We start from the raw sequence: 25505 nt of genomic DNA on the forward strand, positions 1-25505 counted from the left end.
CAATAGAGAAATTGCTGGGTCATGTGGCAATTCTTTTCTTAATTTTTTGAGGAATCACCATACTTTCTTCCTTAATGGTTGTCTAGCTCGTATTCCTACCAGCAGTGAACAAATGTTCCCTTATCTCCACAGCCCCTCCAACACTTATTACCTGTCTTGTTGATAATAGCCAATGTAACAAGTTTGAGGTGGTATCTCATTGTAATATTGATTTGCATTTCTTGAATAGATAGTGAAGGTGAGCATATTTTCATATGTCTGTTGGTCATTTGTATGGCCTATTGGAAGAATTGTCTATTCAGGTCCTCTCTTTTTTTTTAATGGGTTCTTTGATTCTTTGTTGCTTATGTTTGTGAGTTCTTTGTATGTAAATCTTTTATATTAACCACTTATCAAAGCTGTTGCTTAAAAATATCATGTCCCACTTATTTGGCTACCTATTTGTTTTGTTGTCAGGTTTATTTTGCTGTGCATAAGCTTTTTAGTTTGATATAATCCCATTCATCTTTTTTTTACTTTACTTCCTTTGCCTTTGGGGTCAAATACATAAATCATTCTCTACGGCCAAGTTCCATGAATTTAGTACCTATGTTTTTTTCTATGTATCAATAATTTATTGTTTCAGATCTTTTTTTTTTTTACAGAGACAGAGAGAGTCAGAGAGAGGGATAGACAGGGACAGACAAACAGGAACAGAGAGATGAGAAGCATCAATCATTAGTTTTTTGTTGCGCATTGCAACACATTAGTTGTTCATTGATTGCTTTCTCATATGTGCCTTGACCATGGGCCTTCAGCAGACTGAGTAACCCCTTGCTTGAGCCAGCGACTTTGGGTCCAAACTGGTGAGCTTTTGCTCAAACCAGATGAACCCGTGTTCAAGCTGACGACCTCAGGGTCTCAAACCTGGGTCCTCGGCATCCCAGTCCGATGCTCTATCCAAGCCACCTGGTCAGGCATGTTTCAGATCTTATATTTAGGTCTTTGATCCATTTTGAATTAATTTTTGTGCAGGAGTAAAAACTGTAGTCAAGATTGATTCTTCTGCATGAGGGTTTTCCAATTTCCCTAGAAACATTCATTAAAGAGGCTTTCTTTTCTCTTGTGTACTTCTGGTTCCCTTGTCAAAGATTATTTGTCCGTATATATGTAGTTTTCTTTCTGCATGTTTGATTCTGTTTCATTGGTTGTATGTCTGTTTTTCTGCCAAAATCATATTGTTTTAATTATCATGGTTATACAGTATATGTTGAAGTCATGTAGTGTGACATCTCTGGCTCCATTCTTTTTTCTCAGAATAGCTCTGACTATTTGTGATTTTTATGGTTCTATACTAACCTGGTAAATCTTTTTGTTCTATTTTTTTTTAAAGTGACTTTGGGTTTTGATGGTGATTTCATTAAATTTTTATATTACTTTCAGTATCATGGCCCAAATATACAATTTAACATTACACCTTAAGAAAGTAGAAAAAGAAGAACAAAAACAACCCAAAGTCAGCAGAAGATAGAAAGTAGTAAAAATCAGAGCAGAAAAAATGAAATAAAGAACAAAAAGCCATAGAAAATAATTAATATATCAAAGAGTTTATTTTAGTAATGTTTTTCAGTTTTTAGTGTATAGGTCCTTCACATCCTTTGTTAAGTTTGTACTGAGGTATTTTATTCTCTTTGTTGCAATTATGAAAGAAATAGTCTTTTTTTAAAGTTCATTTTCTAAAGTTTCATTGTTGGCGTATAAGAAAGCAATAAACTTTTGTATATTGATTTTGTATCCTGTGAGTTTACTATATTGGTTTATTGTTTCTGATTGTTTATTAGTGGAGTCTTTAGGGCTTTCTATATACAAAATCATGTCATCTGCAAAAAGTGATACCTTTGCTTCATCTTTTCCAGTATTTATACCTTTTATTTCTTTCTCTTGCCTGACTTCTCTGAATAAAACTTTCAGAAATGTGTTGAACAAGTGCAAAGAGAGTGGGCAGCCTTGTCTCATTACTGATGTTAGAGGAAAAGCCTTCATTCTTTCACCATGTAGTATGATATTAGCTAATGGTTTACCATACATGGACTTTATTATGTTGAAGTACTTTCCTTATGTTCTGATTTTATTGAGTGTTCTAAAAATTAAGAAGTGTGGTATCTTATATAATGCCTTTTCTGCATCCATTGATTAAATCATATAATTTTTGTTCTTTGTTTTGTTGATGTGGTTTAGTATATTGATCGATTTATGTGTGTTGTATGATCTGTTTGCTCCTGAAATGAATCCCACTTGATCATGATGTATTATTTTTGCAATATACTGTTGTATTCAATTTGATAGTATTTTGTTTAGGATTTTTGTGTCTACATTCATTAGAGATATTTGTCTGTAGTTATCTTTTTTGTGTTCTCCTTTCCAGGTTTTGGTATGAGGGTTATGCTGGCCTCATAAAATGTGTTCAAAAAGATTGCTTCTTCTTCTATTTTTTTTTTGAAGATTTTGAGAAAGATACTGGTAGGTACCAAATCTTTTTTGAACATTTGGTAGATTTCAGTAGTGTGGCACTGGTCCTGGACTTTTATTTTGGGGAGGTTTTTGATAGTTGTTTCTATTTACTTCCTGCTTATGAGTCTATACAGGTTTTCCATTTCTTTGCAGTTCAGTCTAGGAAGATTGTACAGTTCTACATATTTATCCATTTACTCTAGGTTTTTAAATTTGGTGGCATATAATCTTGTATAATATTCTACTATGATATTTTGAATGTTTATGATGTCTGCAGTAATTTCTCCTCTTTCATTTTGAATTTTGTTCATGAGTCTTTTCTCTTTTTTCCTTAGTAACTCTAGCTAGTGGTTTGTCATTTTTGTTGATCTTTTCAAAGAATCAGCTCTTTGTTATATTAATTTTTTCTATAGGTTTTTTTGTTCTCTATTTCATTTTTTTTTCCTCTAATTTTTTTTTGTACTATTTTCTTTCTTCTTCTGACTTTGGGTTGACTTTGTTCTTTCTTTTCTAGTTTCTTAAGGAGTGATATTAAGTTGTATATTTGGGCTATCCCTTGTTTCTTGATATATACTTGTAATGATATAAACCTTCCTCTTATTACTGCTTTTCCTGTATCCCAGAAATGTTGATATGTCATGTTGTCATTTTCATTTATCTATATTTATCTTTTGATCTCTGCTTTTGGTTCTTCTTTGACTCAGTCACTTTTTAGAAGTATATTGTTTAATTTCCATATATTTGTCGGTTTCCTTACTTCATTTTTACAGTTGAATTCTAATTTCAAAACCGTATAATCAGAAAATATGTTTGGTATAATTTTAATCTTCCTGAATTTGTTGATATTTGCTTTTTGGCCCAATATCTGCTCTATCCTTGAAAATGTCCAATACACTCTGGACAGGAATGTATAATCTGATGTTTTGAGATGAAATGTCCTGTAAATATCTATTATGTCAACTTGGTCCATTGGGTCGTTTAAGGCCAATATTTTTTTATTGATTTTTCTGTTTGAATGATCTATCTAAACTGTCAATGGTGTGTTAAGTACTCCAAGTATGATTGCTTTTGTCTGTTTTTTTTTAGATTAGTTAGTAGATATCTTATATATTTTGGTGTTCCCTGGTTTAGTGCATTCATATTTAGAAGTGTTTCTTCTTTTGATAACATGTCCCCTTTATCATTACAATTACAGTGGTACCTTGAGATATGAATTTAATTTGTTCTGTAACCAAGCTCGTAAGTCAGTCAACTTGTATATCAAACTGCTGATACTAGACTTGTGTACCAACACACCAACTAGCAGCAGCTTCCCGAATCACAACTCATATCTCAGAATTTTGCTCGGATCTCGAACAAAAATACAGACCGAGTCGCACCCTGTATCTTAAAAAAAAAAATCATATGTTGGTCTGTTTGTATCGCAAGGTACTACTATATTTCCATCTTTGTCTCTGGTGACTTTTGTTTTCTTCAAGTTGACATTGTCTGAGTATAGTTATACCTGCCTTTCTTTGGACATTATTTACTTGGAGAATTGTTTTCCAACCTTTCACTTTGAATCTGCATTTGTCCTTGCAGCTTAGATGTGTCTCTTGAAGGCAGCATATGGTTGGGTGTTGCTTTTTCATCCAATCTGTTACTCTGTGCCTCTTTATTGGTGAGTTCAGTCCCTTTAGATTTAGAAAAATTATTGCCACTTGAGTATTTCCTGTGGGTATTTTATGTTTTGTTTCCTGGTAGCTTTGTGTCTTGTTTGCTTCTTTTCTTTTTAGTTTCTGTCAGTTGTTTTTGTGTGGTAATATTTTATACTTCTTTCCTTTGTTTCTTCTTTTTTAAGCTATATATTTTGGTAGTTGTTTTTCCCCTGGTGTTTACCATTAGGTTATTAAGAGAACATTTTTCATGTGTACAAGTGTCCTTTGTCTTGTGAGTTCTATATTCCATCCCCCTTTGCTTTTGCAGATCTTTATTTTCTCCTCTTTTATGTTATTGTCATCACAAATTATCTTTTTTATTTTAATCTTTGTATTTACTGTGACCTTGTTGGAGTTTTTACTTTTGGTTTTATTTGTTTTGTTCTTTGTGTCAGGTCAAATAACCCTCTTGAGTATTTCTTGCAGTAGGAGTTTTCTTGTGGTAAATTCCCTCAGTTTCTGTATAACTGTAAAAGTCTTTATTTCTCCTTCATATTTCAAAGACAACTGAGATGAGTGTATAATATATTCTTGGCTGTTCCTCTTTTTCATTTTTTTGAATGTTTGGATGCACTTTCTTCCTGCTTGTAGAGTTTCTTCTGAGAAGACTGACGATAACCTAATGAGCTTTCCTTTATATTTACATTCTTTATTTTCCTAACTGCCTTGAGGATTCTTTCTTTGTCATTGTTTTTGACAATTTTATTATGATATGCCTTTTAGTACATCTGTTTGGGTTTCAGTAACTTGGCGTTCTGTTTGCTTCTCGGATTTGAGGCTCTAATGCTTTTCTTATTATTTATTAATTATTATTAATTATTAATTATTATTATTTGTTTTAATAGACTCTCATGCCCTTCTATCTTCTTCTTCCTGTATACCCATTATTTTTATATTGCTCTTTTTGATGGAGTCAGACAATTCTTATAGAGCTCTGTTTTTTTAATTCATGAATCTTTCTCCTCTTCTCTCTGTAGCATCTGCAGTTTCTTGTCTTTGATGTCACTAATTCTTTCCTCAATCTGTTCTATTAGCTAAACTTGCTACTTTAGTTTTCAATTCATGCAATGAGTTCTTCCCTCTGTTTTTAAAGTTTCTTAATGTGCTGAAGTTTTAGTTATTTTGAATATGAATTTTCAAGCCATTTAATTATTACAAGACATTGCTACTTAATCAAATTTGTATACATTCACTCAATTATGACAATATTTTTTATATTTTATACAGGTTTTTTAACTCTTTCTAATGTTTAAGATGTGTTTTTATACTGCTTGTAAAACAATATTATTAAATAATTTGTTATTTGAAATGAACATACAGGAAATGTTTTATGTCACAGAAATTTTGAAATACAGCCTTGCAAGAAATGACACTATTGATAAATAAATTTACACACAAATTTCCTTTTTACACATTAGTACATGCAGAATGAAGAAACAGTTATGAGCTTTAATATAATCCTTAATGCATATTTTCTTCACTCTAAAAATATAAAAACTTAAGACTTTTACTTATGATGCACTATTTTTTACTGATGCTATATTCTGACCTTAAATTTTATCTATTTCTCAACTCATTAACCCTACCCTCCCAAAAAATATAGGTATGTAGTAAGAAAGGACTTTCCCACTAAACTTCAAGTGTAGAGTGGGGCATACAGTCAACTATTATGTTTAACATTTATGGCTAATAAAGTTTTTACATTTTTTGTTCTTAATGGTATTTGAAAAATCTTATTAGGTTTTTTCAACAAATCAAGCCCACCCATGTTCTTTATGATCAATGATGCTATTTGTGGCATGGGGGAAAATATTGGCATGATTCAAACAAAAGGGCATGCTGGGGAGAACAGAAATATAGAGTTGGGAAATGAAGTTGTGTTTTCTTGGACTTTGGCTATTAGACAGATATCAGCTGGTGCAGTAAAAAAGTGGAGTGATGAGACATTTGGGTAAGTGGTAGAAGAATTAGTTTAAGGCAATTTTTTTGGGTTGCAGTGTGCAGGATGAATTATGGAGAATAAAAGCTAGTCAGGGATATAAGTATTAACAAAAGGAAACTTCTTATTGGGTATTTCATTATACCTAACTCAAAGCCAAGGGCCAGCAACCAAATCCCATAAAATCATATTCTCTCTACATCCAATAGTATCAAATCTCTTGACTATTTACCCCTTTCTGTATATGTCAATGCAAAATGGAGGAAGGAGAAATGTGTCATTTTTAAGAATAGAGACACCATAAGCTTATATAGGGCAGACAATAAACCTTTCATCATCAAATTTCTGGTCTTTGAAGTATAACAGGTCATACAAAATATTTGTTGAGTACACAAGTGAAAATAAGAGTGAATATAAATTGGAGCAAAGCATGCTAAAAGATGTAGTTTTTCTTTATCCATAAGTCAAATGGTAACGAGAAACTTTAAGTTCCTGGCCATGTATCATTTCTTCTGAGAACTACAAAGTTGGAATGATAAACTATTTTATTTCCTTCAGAAATATTATAGAGAATGAATACCAGGTATGACCTAGATAATTAATGAAGGGTTTTGTTCATTTAGCATTCTCATTACCCAAATGTGAGAGGAGTTGTGGACTAAAGAAAACTCATTACTTTATTTGGCAAACACAAGGCCAGTAAATATAGTCTCTCATGCAATGGGAAATGTATCAGTATGGAGACCTATGAAAAACATCCTTTCATAAACGTGAAAATGGTTTGTTTCCAATGATAGCAGAAAACTTTAGAAAATAAGAAGATACATGATGATATGTTTATACATTCAGAAATGTCACTAGATCAGGATTCAAAGAAACAAGTGGGCTATAATAATGTATCATCTGAATCCTTAGGAATAGGTTAAAATATTCCCAACATGCTGGATCCATTAGGAAGATTCTTGAAGGGCTGGGTCAAGCAAAGCCAAAACTGGATGAGAAAATATAGAAGGAACAACTATCACAGGGTTGGCAAACACCTGGAGGAGAGATGGAGTGAATATTAAGAGATGTGAGCCATAATGTTCTGAGTCCAGAGGCTGATGAATGAACATAAACAAAACATTTATTTGAAATTAAAGAAGTGGCTCTCTAGACTGTTTTGGATGGTTGTTATACAACTGTCATACACTACTCACTATTTTTCAGTATCTTGTCAAATCTATATCTCTCCTCTATGTGGCGACCTTCTAAGTGGAGGCAATACAACAGCACAAAGAATAAAGCAGTTGAATTCTGCTTCATCTTAAAGAACAGGAATGAGAACAGTACTCACGTTCCACAAAGTAAGAACTGGCATAAATCTTCCAGATGATCTGGCCTCGATGAGAACCATTGACTCCACGATTCTTATAGTCCAGAAAGTTTTCTGACAAGACCTCATCTATATTCCCAAGAAAGAAAGAAAATAGAGCAGAGAAACATATCAGCCAATAGCATATATAGGGAGAAAAGAGAGCAAAAAATATTAATACCATCTCCAGATCAATGGAGGAAAAATCATCTGGAATCAGAATCAGAGGGCTCACAGAGAATCAGTAGCCACCGGTACACTCTGGACTTACCCTTGTTTAATGCAGGAGTCTCTTTCCACTCAGCAACACTAAGAAAATGATCATCTAGCTGGTTCTTAACTCCAAAACAGAGCTACAGTTGCTTTTATGGCAGTTTATTTTACTTATGAAAACTCTTACATGTATGAAATCTTTGTTGGAAAATCTTCCTCCTAAGTGGAAAAAGATGACCACAAAATAGGTGGAATTTATACTCACCTCCTCCCTGGTCCAATCTGGAATTATAAACAAATTATAAAACATAAACCTGGATTACCAACTGAAGATTAGCTAAAGAGTAGTTCTATAAGAAAGAATTTACAGAAGCCACCTTAAAACTTGTAGAAATGATGGAAACATAAAAAGTTATTAACCTTCACCCACATGTGTGGCTGAGAACTCAGAGAAATACTCAGCATCAAGGGTCTTAACCACTTAAGTATGTATGGTCTTAGCCCCATGCCATACTCTTCAGTCTGAAGCAAAAGATCTTGGAAGAGGCACCCATATAACATCTACCTGTAAAAATCAGAGGTCATTCTCTCTGCTAGGAGGAAAGTGTGTGTGCTAGAAACTCAGGTGCCTTCTTCAAGTGTTAGTGCAGTCTTGTTCATACCCACTCACCCTGAGCATTGGCACAGGGAGGAAAGATAAGAGCCCACTGAAATCATGTGAGTACAGATTGGGTTGTATGGCTACAGAAAGAGAGTTGAAGGGACTATTATGAAGATGTCTGTGCTGTGTCCCTTGCCTCCACTGACCACAGGTAACATTTTTTTCTGGGCTAAACACTCCTCTTTATACTGCATTGGCTTGGGAGGAATACATGTTCCCACTCTCTTGACTCCCTGTCACCTTGTCTTGCTAAGCTAACACCCTGCAGAAAAGTCTGCTGCCTGAGCCTGTAGTATAGACTTTCTTAAGGAGATCTGAGAGGGAACTAAGAGAAGTCAGAGGCTAGGTTGTGTGGCTCTGGGGTGTACACCATTTCCCCTTCCCCCTATAGTATGCTACAGCAGTAACACCCCATTCCCAACATTCCTAGTGCACCAGAGCAGTGATCCCCTGTGGGCCAGAAAATGAGCTTTGTGTACCCTAAACACAAAAATAGTTGTACCTTGCCCCCTACAAACTTAAGGAGTTGTGCTCCATGGGTCAGAGTAGCAGCATCCCATCTCTCAGTGGGAAATCCAATAGCCTTACAATAGGACAACCACTAACTTTACCCTCCTAAATCCTGGTGACACTATCCTGTTCAGCTTGTACTCTTTTATACTGTCAGCAGGCTGTGGTTATCTTGGACCAGTGGTTCAAAAGACTCCCCAGGATATCAGGGCAAACTCTGGAAAGAAAATGAGTTGTATGCCTTTTGGACAAGGATTATTGTTCTCTGGCATGTTTGAATTATATCTTAGTTTCTGTACAGAATCTTCCCATCAAATGGCCAAATCTTAGCCTCTTTGGACATAGTGAACTCTTCTGACCTCATTCTGATAATTCCCTGAGACTATGCCTGAGCACAAAAGTCTGTGGACACCCAGAGGGTAGTTGCTGACCTTGGTGTACCCTGATACTATAGCTGAACCAGTACTGCTGGCAAATTTTTTTCTGCATCAATCTGTTAAACACCACTAGCATTTTCCTGGTGACTCACTGAGAACCTAACTTACAAAACTCCCATAAAACCAGAACCTCTTAATGTGAAACAAAAAAAGAAGGCAAAGATGAATTTCAGGGAAACATTGGTCTTTTGCTCATCTGCCCTAATGATGGAGCTGGTGGTGTTCATGCCCATGCGCATCTTTGCACAGAAGAGATATCCACACATGGTTTATTGCTTTGTAGTCCCAAACAGATAACCTAGGCCCAGTTACATACTGTGACTGACACTGACCTGCAGAGGAGTTTCTTGAAAGTGTCTATAGAATTGACACACCCAGTAGCCAGCTTCAGGCAACATCAATGCATGACTCAATTAGCTGCAGAAGAGACACAGCCAAAGGGAAATCTCAGTAGACCCCAGGAACTATCAACTTGTTTGAGAAAATTCAACTTTGTGGGGTCAGCCTTGCAGGCATTGTCATAGCCAACCAGAAAAACAAAATCAACCACAAATGAGCCAAAAGAAATCATATTCAATTACAACAGGAGGACTCATGTAACCCACACAAGGTACATCCTGGAGCACTTCACTCAGGTGACCAGGGATATAATGCCTTGAGCCCCAAGAGACAGCTACTACATAAGTCCACCAAACCAAGAGTAGAAGGCACAACAGATCTATATAATATACAGAAACAAACACAGAGAGGCAGCTAAAATATGAAGACAAAGAAACAAGTCTCAAATGAAAGAACAGAAGATATCTCTAGAAAAAGAACTAAATAATTGTAGGCAACAAAGGTACCGGATATCAAACTTAAAGCAATAGTTAAAAGGATATTCCAGGAACTCTGTGAAAAATTTAACAAAGAGATAGCAAGCATACCAAAAAACACAGAAACTATAAAAAAGTAAAAATAAAGAATACAATATATGAAATGAAGAATATGTTAGAAGGAATTAACAGTAAGCTAGATCATGCAGAGTACTAAATAAGTGATTTGGCATACAAGGCAGCAGAAAACAAACAATCAGAGCAGCAATAAATAAATAAACTTTGTACAAAATGAGGATAATCTAAGGAACATCTAGAGTGATATTAAGCAAAACAATATCTACATTATAGTAATACCACAAGGAGAAGAGAAAAATAAAGTATCAAAAACATATTTGAAAAAATAATGGTTGAAAAATTCCCTAGCCTGGTGAAGAAAAGAATACCCATATTCAAGAACTGCAAAGAATGCCAATCAGTATGAACCCAAATAGACCCACCCAAGACATGTTATAATTGTCAAAGATAAAAGATAAAGAATCTTAAAAGCAGCAAGAGAAACATAGTTAAATACAAGGAATTTCTATGAAACTGTCAACTTATTTCTCAACAGAAACTTTTTGAGCTAAAGGGAGTGGCATGAAATACTCAAAGTGATGAAAGACAAGGACCTAAAACCAAGACTTTTCTACCTAGCAAGACTCTCATTTATAATTTAAGGAGCTTCCCATACAAGGAAAACTAAAAGAATTTGTTACAACCACACCAGTATTATAAGAAATGTTAAAGGGACTTCTTTAAGAAATAAAAAAGGGTACTAGTTATAAATATTAAAATGCCACAAACATGTACCTATAAATAATCACTTTAAATAAATGGATTAAATGCTTCAATCAAAAGACACAGGGTGGCTAAATGGATAGGAAACAAGACTCATATATAGGCTGTCTACAAGAGAACCATATCAGAACAATAGCAGAAAACAAAAACTGAAACTCAAGGGATGGAAAAAGGTATCTCATGCAAACAGAAAATTTTTAAAAAGCTAAGCTAGCAATAGTTATAGAGACGAAGGCTATAGTAAGAGACAAAGAGCATCACAACATGATAACTGAATCAGTCTAACAAGAGGATATACCCTTGTCAATATCTATACACCCAACAAGCAGCGCTTAAATATATAAAGTAATCTTAAAAGATATAAAAAGATAAATCAACAGTAATACAGTCATAATAAGGGTTTTTGACACCCCATTAACATCAATAGATAGATCTTCCAGACAAAAACCAACAAGGAAATAGCCGCCTCAAATGATACAGTAGATCAAGTAGATTTAATTGATATTTCCAGAGCATTTCACTCTGGAGAAACAGAATACACATTCTTCTTCATTTAATAGAGCATTTGCTAAAATAGATCACATGTTAGAAAACAAATCATGTCTCAATAATTTTAAGGAGATTGAAATCATTTCAAGCATCTTCTCTAACCGCAATACTATAAAACTAGAAATCAATTTTAAAAACCTGAAATACGTACAAACACATAGAAGTTAAATAACATGTTACTAAACAAAAATGAGTTAACAATAAGATTATAAAAGAGATCAAAGTTAGACAAAAAAAAAAGGAAATTAAAAAAATACCCCAAAATCTATGGGAAACAGTATAGTAGTTCTAAGAAGGAAATTCATAGCAATACAGATCTAGCATAAAAAACAAAATAAGCAATATAACTTTACACTTAAAGAAACAACACTAACAAAAAGGACAGAAAACAAAACTGAAAGTGAATAGAATGAAGAAAATAATAAAGATCAGAACAAAAATAAGTAAAATAGAGTCTAAAAATATAAATAATCAATAGAACCAAGAGCTGGATTTTGAAAAGATAAACAAGATTGAAAAATCTTTAATGAGGCACATCATAATAAAAGGAACAAAATAAAATCAGAAATAAAAAAGGAGAAGCAACCGCCATCACATAAAAGGAATTTAAGATAATATTATGAATAACTCTCGACCCCCAAATGGACAATATGGACAAAATGAATCAATTACTAAAACTACATAATTTTTCAAAATTAATTAAAAAGAAACAGAAAATCTGAGCATACAGTTTACAACAAATGATACTGAAGCAGTAATCCAAAAGGTCCTAGTAAACAAAAGTCCTGGACCAAATAGTTTCACAGGTGAATTTTACCAACTTTATAAAGAATAAATATTTATTTTTCTCTATTTCAAAAATTTTAAAAGGAGGAAACCCCCCAAGCTAATTTTATAAGAAAAAATTTTAAAAATTTATAAGAAAAAAATTTTAAAAGACCATTCTAATATTAACTCCAAAGCCAGATAAAGGTACTACCAAGAAAGAAATTATACACCTATATCCCTAATGAACATAGATGTAAAAATATTCAACAAAATATTAGAAAACAGAAGCCCATGAAAAAGATCATACACCATGATCAAGTGAGATTTATTCTTGACATGCAAGGTTGGTGCAATATTTGCAAATCAATTAATATTGCAAACATAAACAAAACCAAGCATAATAATCATATGATCATATCTATAAATACAAAAAAAACACTTTACAAAATTCAGCACCCAGTTATGTTAAAAACTCTCAGCAAAGTGGGAATAGAGGAAACATACGTGAACCTAATCAAGGCTGTATATAATAAACCCACAGCTAACATCATACTCAACTGAGCCAGTTTGATTGTGAGCTCATCAGGCTTGAGCGCAGGCTCACCAGCTTGAGTGCAGGGTCTCTGGCTCGAGCGCAGTTGCCAGCTTGAGCATGGGATCATAGACATAACCCCAATGACATTCGCTTGAACCCGAAGCTTGCTGGCTAAAACCCAAGCTCACTTGCATGAGCAAGGGGACACTGGTCAAGGCACATAAGAGGAAGCAATCAATGACCAACTGAGGTACTGCAATTTGAATTGATGCTTCTCATCTCTCTTCCTTCTTGCCTGTTTGTCCCTGTCTGTCCTTTTCTTTCTCTCTTTCTATCTATCTCAATCTCTCTAAAAGAAAAAGAAAAAAAGAATAAAGCATGGAATATAATAAAAAATAACAAGTAACAGAAACACACACAAAAAATAACCAAAGTAGATGCAGAGCTATGAGAAAACAAAACATAAAATGACTATAGATTATCTTCATGTTTCAACAATTACCTTAAATGTAAATGCACTGAACTCAACAATAAAGAGGCATAGAGTAGCAGATTGAACCAATAAACATAACCCAACTATGTGCTGCCTTCAGGAGACATATATAAGCTGCAGGGACAAAAGTAGGCTCAAGTAAAAGATTGGAAAATGATTCTTTATGCAAATAATACCCAAATAAAAGTAGTTCTAGCCATACTTATATCTGACAATACTGACTTCAAGGCAACAATGATAACAAGAAACAAATACAGATATTTCATAAAAGTGAAAGGAACACTATATCAAGAAGACTTTATTTTTTTAAATATATATACAATGAATCAAGGATAAAATATATGAGATCTAATAACAGAACAACAAAAAAGAGAAATATAATGACACAATATTATTTGGAGATCTCAATACACATTGACAGTTTAGATAGATCATCTAAACAGAAAATCAAAAAAGAAATGTCAGATTTAAAAGACACACTAAACTAAATAAAGATAATAGACATTTACAAAACATTTTATCCCAGAACATCAGATTTTACATTTTTTTCCAGTGTGCATGGAACAGTCTCAAAGCTAGACCATATATTGGGCCACAAAACTAAACTTAACATTCAAAAAAAACTGAAATTATAGCACACATCTTGGCTGACCATAATGTTTTGAAATTAGTATTCAACAACAATGAAGAAGAAGTAAAAAGCTTCCCAAACAAAAACAAAAAAAACAAAAGAAAAAACAAAACTGAAGAAACTCATTACAACCAAACCAGTACTGCAAGAAATGTTAAGGGGTCTGCTATAAAAAGGGCAAAGAAAAAAAAAGAAATCAAGAAAAAGAGAAATGTAGATTTAAAGAATCAAATGGCAAAAAGTAAGTGCATGTCAATAATAACCTTAAATGTAAATGGATTAAATGCTTCAATCAAAAGACATAAGGTAGCTGCATGGATGAGCAAACAGGACCTTTACATATGCTGTCTACAAAAGACCCACTTCAGAAAAAAAGATGCACATAGACTAAAAGTGAAGGGATGGAAAAAAGTATTTCATACAAAAGAAAAATGAAAAAAAGCTGGGGTAGCAATACTTATATGTGATACATAGACTTGAAAACAAAGACTATAGTAAGAGATAAACAAGGTCATTACATAATAATAAAGGGAGAGTTCCAACAGGAAGTATAACCATTGTAAATAATAATGCATCTAATGTAGGAGCACTTAAATATATAAGGAATATTTTGATGGACATAAAGGGCAAGATCAACAGCAATACTATAAGAGTAGGGGATTTTAATACCCCACTAACATCAATTGATAGATCCTCTGGACAGAAAATTAACAAAAAAAAAGAGAGCTTAAATGACACACTAGATCAAGTGGATTTAATTGATATCTTCAGAACCTTTCACCCCAAAGCAGCAGAATATACATTCTTTTCAAGTGCTCATGGTACATTCTCTAGGATAGACCACATGCTAGGACACAAAACAAGTCTCAACAAATTGAAGAAGATTGAAATCATATCAAGCATCTTCTTGGATCACAATGGCATGAAACTAGAAATTAACTACAATTGAAAAACTAAAAAACACTCAAACACTTGGAAACTAAATAGCATATTATTAAATAATGAATGGGTTAACAATGAGATCAAGGGAGAAATAAAAAATTTTCTTGAAACAAATGAAAATGAACATAAAGCAACTCAAAATTTATGGGACACACCAAAAGCAGTTTTGAGAGGCAAGTTCATAGCACTACAGGCATACCTTAAAAAGCTGGAAAAAGCTCAAATAAACAATTTAACCCTGCATCTAAAAGAACTAGAAAAAGAACAGCAAGTAAAACCCAGAGGAAGTAGAAAGAAGGAAATAATAAAGATCAGAGTGGGAATAAATGACATAGAGGCTAAAAAAACGAAACAAACAAACAAAGAAAACCCCAATACAGATGATCAATGAAACCAAAAGCTGGTTCTTTGAAAAGGTAAACAAGATTGATGAACTTTTAACAAGACTCACCAGGAAAAAAAGAGAACTCAAATACATAAAATTAGAAATGAGAGAAGAAAAGTAACAACTGACACATCAGAAATACAAAAGATTGTAAGAAAATACTATGAAGAAGTGAACTGTATGCCATAAAATTAGACAACCTAGGTGAAATGGACAAATTCCTTGAAACATATAATCTTTCAAAAATCAATATAGAAGAATCAGGAGAGTTCCTTTTTAGGTAACCAACTGACTTTCTCTTGATGTTTTTAAGATTCTCTCATTGTGTCTAACTTTTGCCATTTTAATTATGATTTGTCTTGGTGTGGCCCTTTTTGGATTCATCTTATTTGGGACTTTCTGCACTTCCTGGACTTGTGAGTCTTTTTCCTTTACCAAGTTAGGAAATTTTAAATCATTATTTCTTAAAATAGTTTCTTAATCCATTGTTTTCTCTTCTTCTTCTGGAACTACTATGATGAGGGTGTCGTTACACTTCATGTTGTCCCAAAAGTCTTTAAATATCTTTATTTTTAATTATTTTTTTCTTTTTGCTGTTCTGATTGGGTGTTTACTCTTAGCTTGTCTTCCAAATTGCTAATTCAGTCCTCTGCTTTATCCAAACTATTGTTTATTCCTTCAAGTGTATTCTTCATTTCATATAATGTATTCTTCATTTATAACTGGTTCTTTTTTATGGATTCTATGTCCTTTTCATGCTCTTGTAGTCCCTACTAATTTCCTTAAGCATCTTTAAGCATCCTTAATAAGCATTCTTTGAACTCTATATTTGATAAGTTGCTTGTCTCAATTTAATTTAGCTCATTTTCTGGAGTGTCTTCTGTTTTTTTTGTTTTTTGTTTTTTGGGTTTTTTTTTTGTATTTTTCTGAAGTTGGAAATGGGGAGGCAGTCAGACAGACTCCTGCATGCACCCGACCAATATCCACCCAGCATGCCCACCAGGGGGCGATGCTCTGCCCATCTGGGGCATTGCTCTATTGCAACCAGGGCCATTCTAGTGCTTGAAGCAGAGGCCATGGAGCCATCCTCAGTGCCTGGGCCAACTTTGCTCCAATGGAGCCTTGGCTGCAGTAGGGGAAGAAAGACACAGAGAGGAAGGAGGGGGGAGGGGTGGAGAAGCAGATGGGGGCTTCTCCTGTGTGCCCTGGCTGGGAATCAAACCCGGGACTCCTGCACACCAGGCTAATGCTCTACCACTGAGCCAACTGGCCAGGGCTTCTTCTGTTCTTTTATTTGGAGCATGATATTCTCTCTCTCTCTCTCTCTCTCTCTCTCTATATATATATATATATATATATATATATATACACACACACACACAATGTATACACACACACACACACACACACATATATATGCTGCCTTTGTATTTTTGTTTCTATGTATTATATAGATCTGCTATGACTCCCAGTCTTAGAAGGATGGCCATATTACATAGTAGTTGTACTATAAGACCCAGTGGCAAAATCCCTTTGACCACTTAATCTGGGTGCTCTAGGAATCTCCTTTTGGTGGGTTATGTGGCCCCTCCTGTTATAATTGAGTCTTGACTGCTATTAGTCTATTCATATATAGGGTCTATCCTTAGACTGGCTGACTATGAGGATCAACCCCAACCATAGTTCATGAGCTGCTGTGCAGGTGCTGACCACATGAAGCAGATTTTGCCTCAGCAGAGTCTGGCGCTTGCTGAGTCCCCCTTTGGATACGCCAGTTGTGAAGCTTCGTGAATCATGCTCTGATGCTCTCTCAAGATAGCCACTGGGTGTGTTGGTTTTGGGGTCTCTTGAGAGGGATTCTAATCCAGGTTAATGTTAGGTGCTGCTCTTGGCAGCCTGTTTGGAGTTACAAAGTGATCCACAGTTTGTGTCTGCCTCTGCTATGCCCGGGTGTGAATGAAATAGATCAAGTTGTACACCAAGGCTGGTTTTTATGAGCACTGGGCTGGGAGGCAGGTCAGCAAAAGGTTCAAAGTTCCCAGCGATCCACCTCCACCTGCCTCACTCTACCTGCCAGTTGCCTATAAGGTTCAGTCACTGAAAACTTTTCTGGCAGTACTTCAGTTGCATGAGGTGTGTTTCCAGTGAGTCACTAGATAAAGGCAAGTGGTATACACTAGACTGACACAGGTATAGACTCAGAATCCTTGTTGGGTCTGAAGCCACTGAGCAAATATTCTTGGGTATTCCAAGTCTAGGTGCCACCCACTGGGTGCTCACACAGGCAGATTGTCAGGAACTTTCAGCACTGTTTATCAGGTCCACACATCCCAAGAATAGGCTGTGTCAAGGGAGGGCCACATATCATTCCACATGCATGGGAAATAGAGATTTTCCTAGAGTCACACAACTTGGCTGTCCCAGATTCTTACAAGAGCCCAACTTCAGCAGGGCGAGACTGCCAGGAGTCAGGAGAATGAGGCTAGTGAATCTTCCATGAGGGATAAGTGACAATGGCTTGAGGGAAGTTTGTGGAAGTGATCCCCAACCAAGATACACACAACTCAGTCTGTCCTAGTTTCTTTCCAGGGCTTGGAAGGGCAGAGCCACCAGGAGTCAGGATAGTGGGGTTGCCAGGAATCCAGAGAGTGGGGCTAGTGGATCTCTCTTCAGAGGGAGGCATCAGTCAAGTTCACAAGAAAGTGAAGAGAATTGCCCCCACCCCAAAGCCACACAATTAAGTCACTGACATTCCCTGAGTCTGCCCAGACCTTTATCTATACTTTGGTTCTAGCAGTTGATTTTTCAGAGCTCAGAGCATGAGCTTTTCAGGGTGGGCAAGGAGTCCAGAGGGTGGGGTTACGGCATTTCCCCAGGCTGATGCTACACGGAGTGGAGTGCTCCACTCAAGAAAGATGAGGTTGGTTGTTTGGGAGAATGACTCAGCACAGGGATCTTGGGGGTTTTCTCCTCAGGTCACTACCCAGAGCCACAAATCCCAGTCTAGCCTCACATGACTCTAGTCTGCTTCACCTTCCCTTTGCTGGAGTACAGGGTGAGTGACTGTGAATGAGATTTTGTGTATTAGCCTTTTAAGAGGGCACCTGTGTCTCTAGCAGACTCCTGCCTCTACCTGGCAGACAGAATCCTTGCTGATTTTCACAGCCAGATATTCTGTGGTGCCTCTTTCAGTTTTGGTGTTTGGGGCTGGGGAGACTGGCTTAGGGTTTAGATCCCACACTTCCCATGGGGAACCCTGCTCAGCTGAGAGATCCTTCTGGAACTTTAGCCACTTTTCATGAAGGCAGGGCCAGCCCCTATTGCATTTCCACCCTTCCTACAGACTGATGCAAATACTTGTTTATAAGACTTTTTTTCAGCTAACCTTCAGTTGGTTATTCAGGCTGCATACTCTATGTTTTAGTTGTAATTCCAGTTTGGTTCTGGGACAAGGTGACTGTAATAACCAATTATTCCATCACCATCTTGGATCCCCCCTGCTTAAGTTATTTTAATAAGGCCTTAGCAGAAGGAAAGGAATGGCTGTTTTTATAAATTGATCATTCTAAAGGATTTTTATATATTAAATATTATTTTAATATTGCAATGTAGAATCTAGCAGATGAGTTACTAACAACCTACAATTTATGAACTTTTAAGAATCACAGATAATTGTGAATTGAAAAATGATTTTTAAAATCTTACGCCACCAAAAATGTCATTTGCATCAAATAACTTCATAGTTATCTATGTGCAGCTTTTATGAGAACAAAATATCAGATTTTAATATTCTCAGGTGATGAGCTGTGTTTATTTGTATCTCAGTCAAAGCATTGTGTTAATACCAGATCTTATTCATTTATGCAGTTTCATCATAGGTTAATATTTGTAAGCCACCCTTCCTTCTTCTCTCTTCTTCTATGATGTAGGCTCCTAGTTTTTGTCCCACTTTTCCAACACCCTCAACCTCTCTCCTTCTGATTTACTCCTTTTCCTTTCTCTTTGATAAGGACTTTCTTGTATTCTCTTTCTACATATAATCCACAAGTGACTTTATCTACTCTCAGGGTGCCAAGTACCCCAAGTCTACACTCTAAGCTCAGATATAGGGCTGATCTCCAAATTCACCCTTTTACTCTTTATGGGTGAATGTCTATCAGGTGCCCACCTCCCCTGCTCCCTTTGATTCTCTTCTAGCTATTCCCTGACATCAGGAGTGAATGGCATTGACATCCCCCATTGCAGGAAGATACAGCTACAAAGAGTTTATTTAAAACTAGATCTCAGGCCAAAAACCTAATTGCCCAAGGTGTGAAACAAGTAAGATTCATAATAAAAGTAATGGTGGGTATAAAGGGGATTATGACAAAATTAAAGAATGCAGTCGAGTCTAAAGGGGGAAGCTAATGCTTAAGTCCAGCTGACTAGAGCCACATGAAACCACAGGCTTAGTCTGCTAAATTGAGGGTTTTTGTAAAGGAAGGTTAGACTTTGGATTTCAACATGAAATCTCAGCATGTTTAAGTGTTAATCACTAATCAAATTTTTTAAAACGAGCTAAGCAAAATATCCTCGGTGAGCTAATATTTTATAAGTCCTGTTCTAGATCAATGGTATCCAAATACTTTTATTCAAAAACTATTTTAAAGCAAATTAAAATGTACCTACTTAGAAGTTCTGTTTAGCTAGTAACCACAATTTATGTAAAAACCTCAAAAATTATGTTTCTAAATCTTTATAATATTATGTATATTGTAAATACAGTAACAGAACTGGTTGAAAAACTTTCAACAGAGCCAAAAATATTTCCCTGGAAGCTATTCAGATAAGATTCCCTGTATTTGTATAACAAAAACAGTCCAGTTTACAAAATACTCACAACAATTTTTAGTTGCTGTAATATTTCATGATGTTAATGATGTTAAATCTGGCATTATGTGTCCAAATGTGTAAATTTTCATTGCAGAAACTGAATGAAGAAGGCCTGGCCTCTATTGAACTTGATACCTGACTCTAGTGGTTCCCCTTCACTTGTTGATTTGTAGTGTAAATGCATCAATTTTCACCATACCTATTCTATCATGTAAAATAGATAAGACATATTTTTCATGTAACTGTATATTAGTATTTCAAATTTGCAAGATTTCCTTTTTTCAACTTGTGTAGTCATTTTCCTTTTAGTCATCACACTGTTCTTTAGGCCATACTCTTCACTGTCTAAGGTAAAAGCAGTAATTCAAACCAGAAAGAATGTTGGAAGACCATGTGAAAGAGGCCTATGTTTACATTGAAAATAAAAGTGAAATTAACTTCATGTAGAAGAGCAAATGGTAGCAATGCTTGTCAACAACACTTCCTGTTACTCTCTCATGATTTTCTTTTATGGAATAGAGGTGGCATATGAAGCTAGCATGTAGTCAGTCTTCAGTGTGTTAGTATTTGGTGATAACACATTTGATTGCAAATTGTGCATTTTATTTAAATTATTAGTTTATTGAAATATTAAAGCATATGCGAGAGTAAATTATGAATAATATATTTGTTGAATGTCGAACCACATTCTTAAGACCCTTTTAGCTACAGTAAGTACGCTGTTAGCCAGTCTGCCTAAGTGCCATTATACTCACCAATGAGATACATGCCTATCCAGTCTCCAGCATCCACTTCCTCCTTTATGTCCCAGTGGATCACCAGGTCCTGGGAGTGCCCTATGGAGTAGTAGGAGCTGCTGACCATGAGCGTGGAGCGACTGTCAGAGGTAACCAGATCGGTGTCACTGGTGGAGCGGGGGATCGTGACAGGGCCAAAGGGGCCAGTCCTGATGGCCATGCTGTGGAACTGGCTGGGGTTGTAGCTGTGGCGGAGCAGCTCCTTGCAGCGGCGCCGAGTCTGATTGTTTCTAGATGGAGATGCCATGGTTGCCAGGCCTAAAAACCTGTTCTGGTACAGATTCTGTGGGGGCAAACAGACAATCAGCAGTGGCAGAAGATGCAAGACACAAGGTTATTGTCTTCACAGAAAATGAAGAATGTATTGGGAGAAAGAAACTGTGTTGAATAACCCCCTGGAAATATTTGAAACACAAGAGCAAAATCCCCAAAACAAATGCTCTGGTTCTGGGTTCACAGAGAGAGGGCAAGAATGAAAATATGAGCTTATCAAATGGCATGCATTTTCAATTGTGTTAAAATTTACTTCTCCCAGCTCCCTCTAGCCTGCCTGTAATTAGAAAACTTGCATCTGTGCAGAACGGTCCTAAAGGTGTGACTGCCCCAAAGTGCCATCTCTTAAGTTTTTCAGCATCAATTCAATTGGACCTAATTTTATTCTTCTTTGGGGTAAACTATGATTATTATCACTAAACATTTTAGTGATGCCTGCAGCATTCAAGATTCTACACACAGCCTAGAATCAGAGATGGTCTCTGCTGGGTGTGATGGCCATCCTTCCTCCATTTATACAGAATGTTTCCAGGCCATCTGAACTTCCATTAAATATCTCAAGTATCCTAGTAATCTTCAAGTGTCTGGAGCCGATCTACAACTGCTGGCTGACAAGGTCACAGCAGGAGAAGACCCACAACTGCTGGCTGACAAGGTCACAGCAAAAGAAGACCCACAACTGCTGGCTGACAAGGTCACAGCAGTAGAAGATCAAAAACTGCTGATTGACAAAGTCACAGCAGAGAAAACCAACGGCTGCTGGTTGACAAAGTCACCGCAGTGAAGACCAATGGCTGCCAATGGCTGCGGGTTGACAAAGTCACCGCAAAGGAAAGGCACAACGATACTTCCCCCTTTGACCTTTTTGAATTAATCTGGCCTTATATCCCCCCTTTTCTGGGTGTGTGCTATCATTTATATCACAGGGATAATAGTATCGTGCTTTCCCTGTAGATTCGTAGTAATTTCTTTGGAAATGAGACAGAGGGTGTGAGTTCCACAGAAAAGCCTATAAGCCCCTTGAACTGGGCTCATAGACATAAGAGGCTGGCTATGATATCCCTCATAAAGGGTTAAGTTTGTAGGAGAATTTCTTCTTATTAATCATGTTAGAAAGAATAGATTGTGACTTATGAATAGGTAGGAAACAGTAACTATACACAGAGCACCTTTCAGCCTTCACTTAATTCATCACTCTTCCTCCCTAGCCTTTTCATGTGGTAGAGTAAAGAAACTTTCCATTCTTCTTGCATACCTGACCTGCAGGTGGTGGAACACTCTGAGAAAAGTAAAGTTAGAACTTAATTAGTGTATGAATATAGTAAATAAATAAAATTTGACTAGACAATAGAATCCTAGACAAGGTAGAGTTATTAATTAGTACTGACCTTTTGGAAGTTTGTATCAATATTGTTATTGCTGTTCAAGTTATTGTATAATTGTACTTTGAATGACTTACCACCTGATTTATAGTTTATAGAAATGAATTAACTGTTACCTAGAAAATGTAACCATAGTGAAACAAAAACAATGATTAATCAATGTATTCTGAATACCATGTGATTGTAACTTAGTGTGTGTGCATAAAAAGAAAGCTAGACCAGCATTTGGCAGAAATGCCTGGCAGTAAATGCTAACGAGAGAATAAAGAGAAAGAAAAGAATTCGGCTCTCTCACTCGATTCGTGCCGACGCCGTCTCTTCCTGTGGGACCCTGGATTTCCCCCCGGGGCTGGACCCCAGCATTCAAGCACCATTATTTTCAATAAAATCCAATCTCAGAAGACTGTGTCTCCCTCAGAGCCAAAGTTATTGTCAAAAACAGTGCTTCTGATGAGGATTAAAAATGCATGTTTGTTTTTACTGTTTACAACATTGAGTACCTAAAAAATAAACTGAGCTGATGCAGAGCAATATATTGATTGTTTTGAATACATATAGTTTTTAAAACATGGGGAAAGAGCATCATATAAAATTTTTACACTGGACTCATTCTTTAGGAATAATCAAGGTTTGTAATTAGGAATAAAAACGCTATACTGATTTACTGATCATAGTTGAACTAGCGATAAAACAGAGCTAAATAAGAAAATACTAACAAAGTAATCTTATAAAATAATTTTTGTAAAATGTTAAATCTAGGTATTGCTCTTATAACCATGATTTAATATCACCAGTTTAGTGATCACAGTCATGTATTTTGTAACCAATAAAAAGTATATAATCAATCTTGTGTTTTTACCTCTGGCCAAGTTCTTGTTACAGTTAAAATTCCCATTTCTCTCTGGCTGATGCACATCAAGCATTAACATCTGAGCAAGAATAAACATAAGCAGGAGCTATACTTTAATCCTTTTCTCCTCACTTCTACCACATTTATGCATGCAGTTCTGATTCTTGCTCAAAGTCAAGAGGATAACTTGACTGTGAGGATCTGTGGACACTTCTTACATGAATCAAATCCCTAATTTATGTTACTTGCTAAAAGTTCTTGTAACAAACAACAAAATGGAGTCCAACCTTCAGATGTCCCAGCTGTGAGAGATAGGCTGACCCTCAATCTGTTATCTGAACACTCTGAGCTAGCTTGTACTAGTCCTTCCCCCCTCAGCAACAAACTCTAAACCCCTTATTTTGATTCCTTTGTTCTATTTTGTTCATTTTCTCTTTCTTCTCTCTCCTATAAAAACCTCTCCCTGCACTAAGGGAGGAAAATAGGTTTTTAAGTACAGGAATCCCCCTATCTTCTTAGATGGCTGGGACGTGAATAAACTTTCCTTCTCATCAGCACATGTGTTAATAGGTTTTCATGGTGATGGGCAGCCATACCTGCTGGTCATTTTTTCTTGTTTGAGTGATTCAGATTATAACAAAGTATGCTAAAATTTGGATTTAGATACACATATTGGGGGTTCCTGCACAGTATTCTACAACTAATAATACTTTTGTTTTCAAGAAGAGAGGATTAAGGTCTAAAACTGTGTTGCATCATGCAGTTCAGATCACAGGAACTGTAACTTATTCACATCAATCAAATGAAAGTTAATGACTTTTTGTTTTACCTGCCATGAGGACCAGACCCTAGCACAGTCTATTCTTTAGATTATATAAATCTGTTTAGCAGAAATTTAAGCCTTTGCTTTTTCCATCTTCCAGGACCAGGGCACTTGTAAAAAGTTATTTAACCTGAAAAAGCCCAGTGTCTTCATTCTGAATCTTGGTCCTTAATGGCCAGGTAGCCTGCTTTTTTGTTCATTATTTGAGTCTTTTGTTAGGAAATCCTCTGGCCTTACCAGTGGTAACCATGAGATTACTATAGGCAGAAAAGTCAGACTTCAGAAAGCATCTCATTACTTTCTTGGTACCATATGTGTAATGCTTATGGCTGAGGCCAGGCAGGGCCACATTGGATTTGGGCAGAAGGTAGAGAAACTACGGAGACAGAAATCTTTGGGCCATTCTGTTTAATAGAGTCTCTCAATTGCAGACGAGCACACAGGCAGGGGAAACTACTTCTCAGGCAGAGCAAAATGGTTCCTCAGTGGTGGGCAGGCAGTCTGCCATCTGCAATCCCTCTGAGCACAAGCACCCATAGCCTTACATAGGCTATATACACGTGGCGCTGCCACATGCTCACTCGGTAATCATGCAAAGTGCTTGCAGCTGGTAAACCCTTGAGCTAGCCTAACATAACTGTTTCCCCACATTCTACCCCTTTAGCGTTGCTTGCCTCACAATAAGTACATTACATATATATGACAATTAGAAAGGTGCCCTTCACAATGCCTTCTTGAGCACTCTGCCCAGGGAGTTAACTGGAGGCCCATTTCTAATTCCCCAACCCACAGTAGGTGAGAGGACCTGAATAGTCCAGAAATGTGTCCATTGAAGCTCTGCAACTGTGTGAGAGCAACTTCCTGATGCAGAAAGGCCTCCACAGGTGCTGCCCCCACCCCATCAGGGTCTCTCATAGTACTGTCCACAAACAATGTGTCCATGTATCGAGGGAGCTGGTGACCCCTCTGGTAAAAGTCCATCACAGGCAACTAGTCATATAGCTCTTTATTAATGGACCTCAGCACCTTCCATAAGTGTGCTGTCCATTGCCACAAGCCTTATCCAAACTCCTTAGTAAGCTCACAGGGCCTGGTGGGGTCAACACATTTGAAGCCTGTGCTACCTTGATGGTTCTTACTGCTGCCACTGCTGCAAAAAAGCACCTATTACCTTTTAATGCCAACACGCTGCACATTAGAAGGAGACCAGCAGATTGCCAATTTCAAATGGAGCCTCTGGCCCCCACCT

General features: G+C 36.3%; 1 protein-coding gene across 2 annotated transcripts in view; it reads right to left on the bottom strand.

Annotated features, from left to right (window-relative positions):
* The window catches only part of HECW1 (HECT, C2 and WW domain containing E3 ubiquitin protein ligase 1), a 512769-nt gene that overhangs the window by 365342 nt on the left and 121922 nt on the right, over window positions 1–25505 (bottom strand). For both annotated transcript variants that reach the window (XM_066342679.1, XM_066342680.1), the window contains 2 exons: window positions 20887–21211; window positions 7463–7570 (listed from right to left, as the gene is read on the bottom strand). In XM_066342679.1, coding sequence (XP_066198776.1) covers window positions 7463–7570; window positions 20887–21211 — 433 coding nt within the window. The remainder of the gene's footprint in view (window positions 1–7462; window positions 7571–20886; window positions 21212–25505) is intronic.

The sequence above is a fragment of the Saccopteryx leptura genome, chromosome 6, assembly GCF_036850995.1.
Source record: "Saccopteryx leptura isolate mSacLep1 chromosome 6, mSacLep1_pri_phased_curated, whole genome shotgun sequence".
Lineage (NCBI taxonomy): Eukaryota > Metazoa > Chordata > Mammalia > Chiroptera > Emballonuridae > Saccopteryx > Saccopteryx leptura.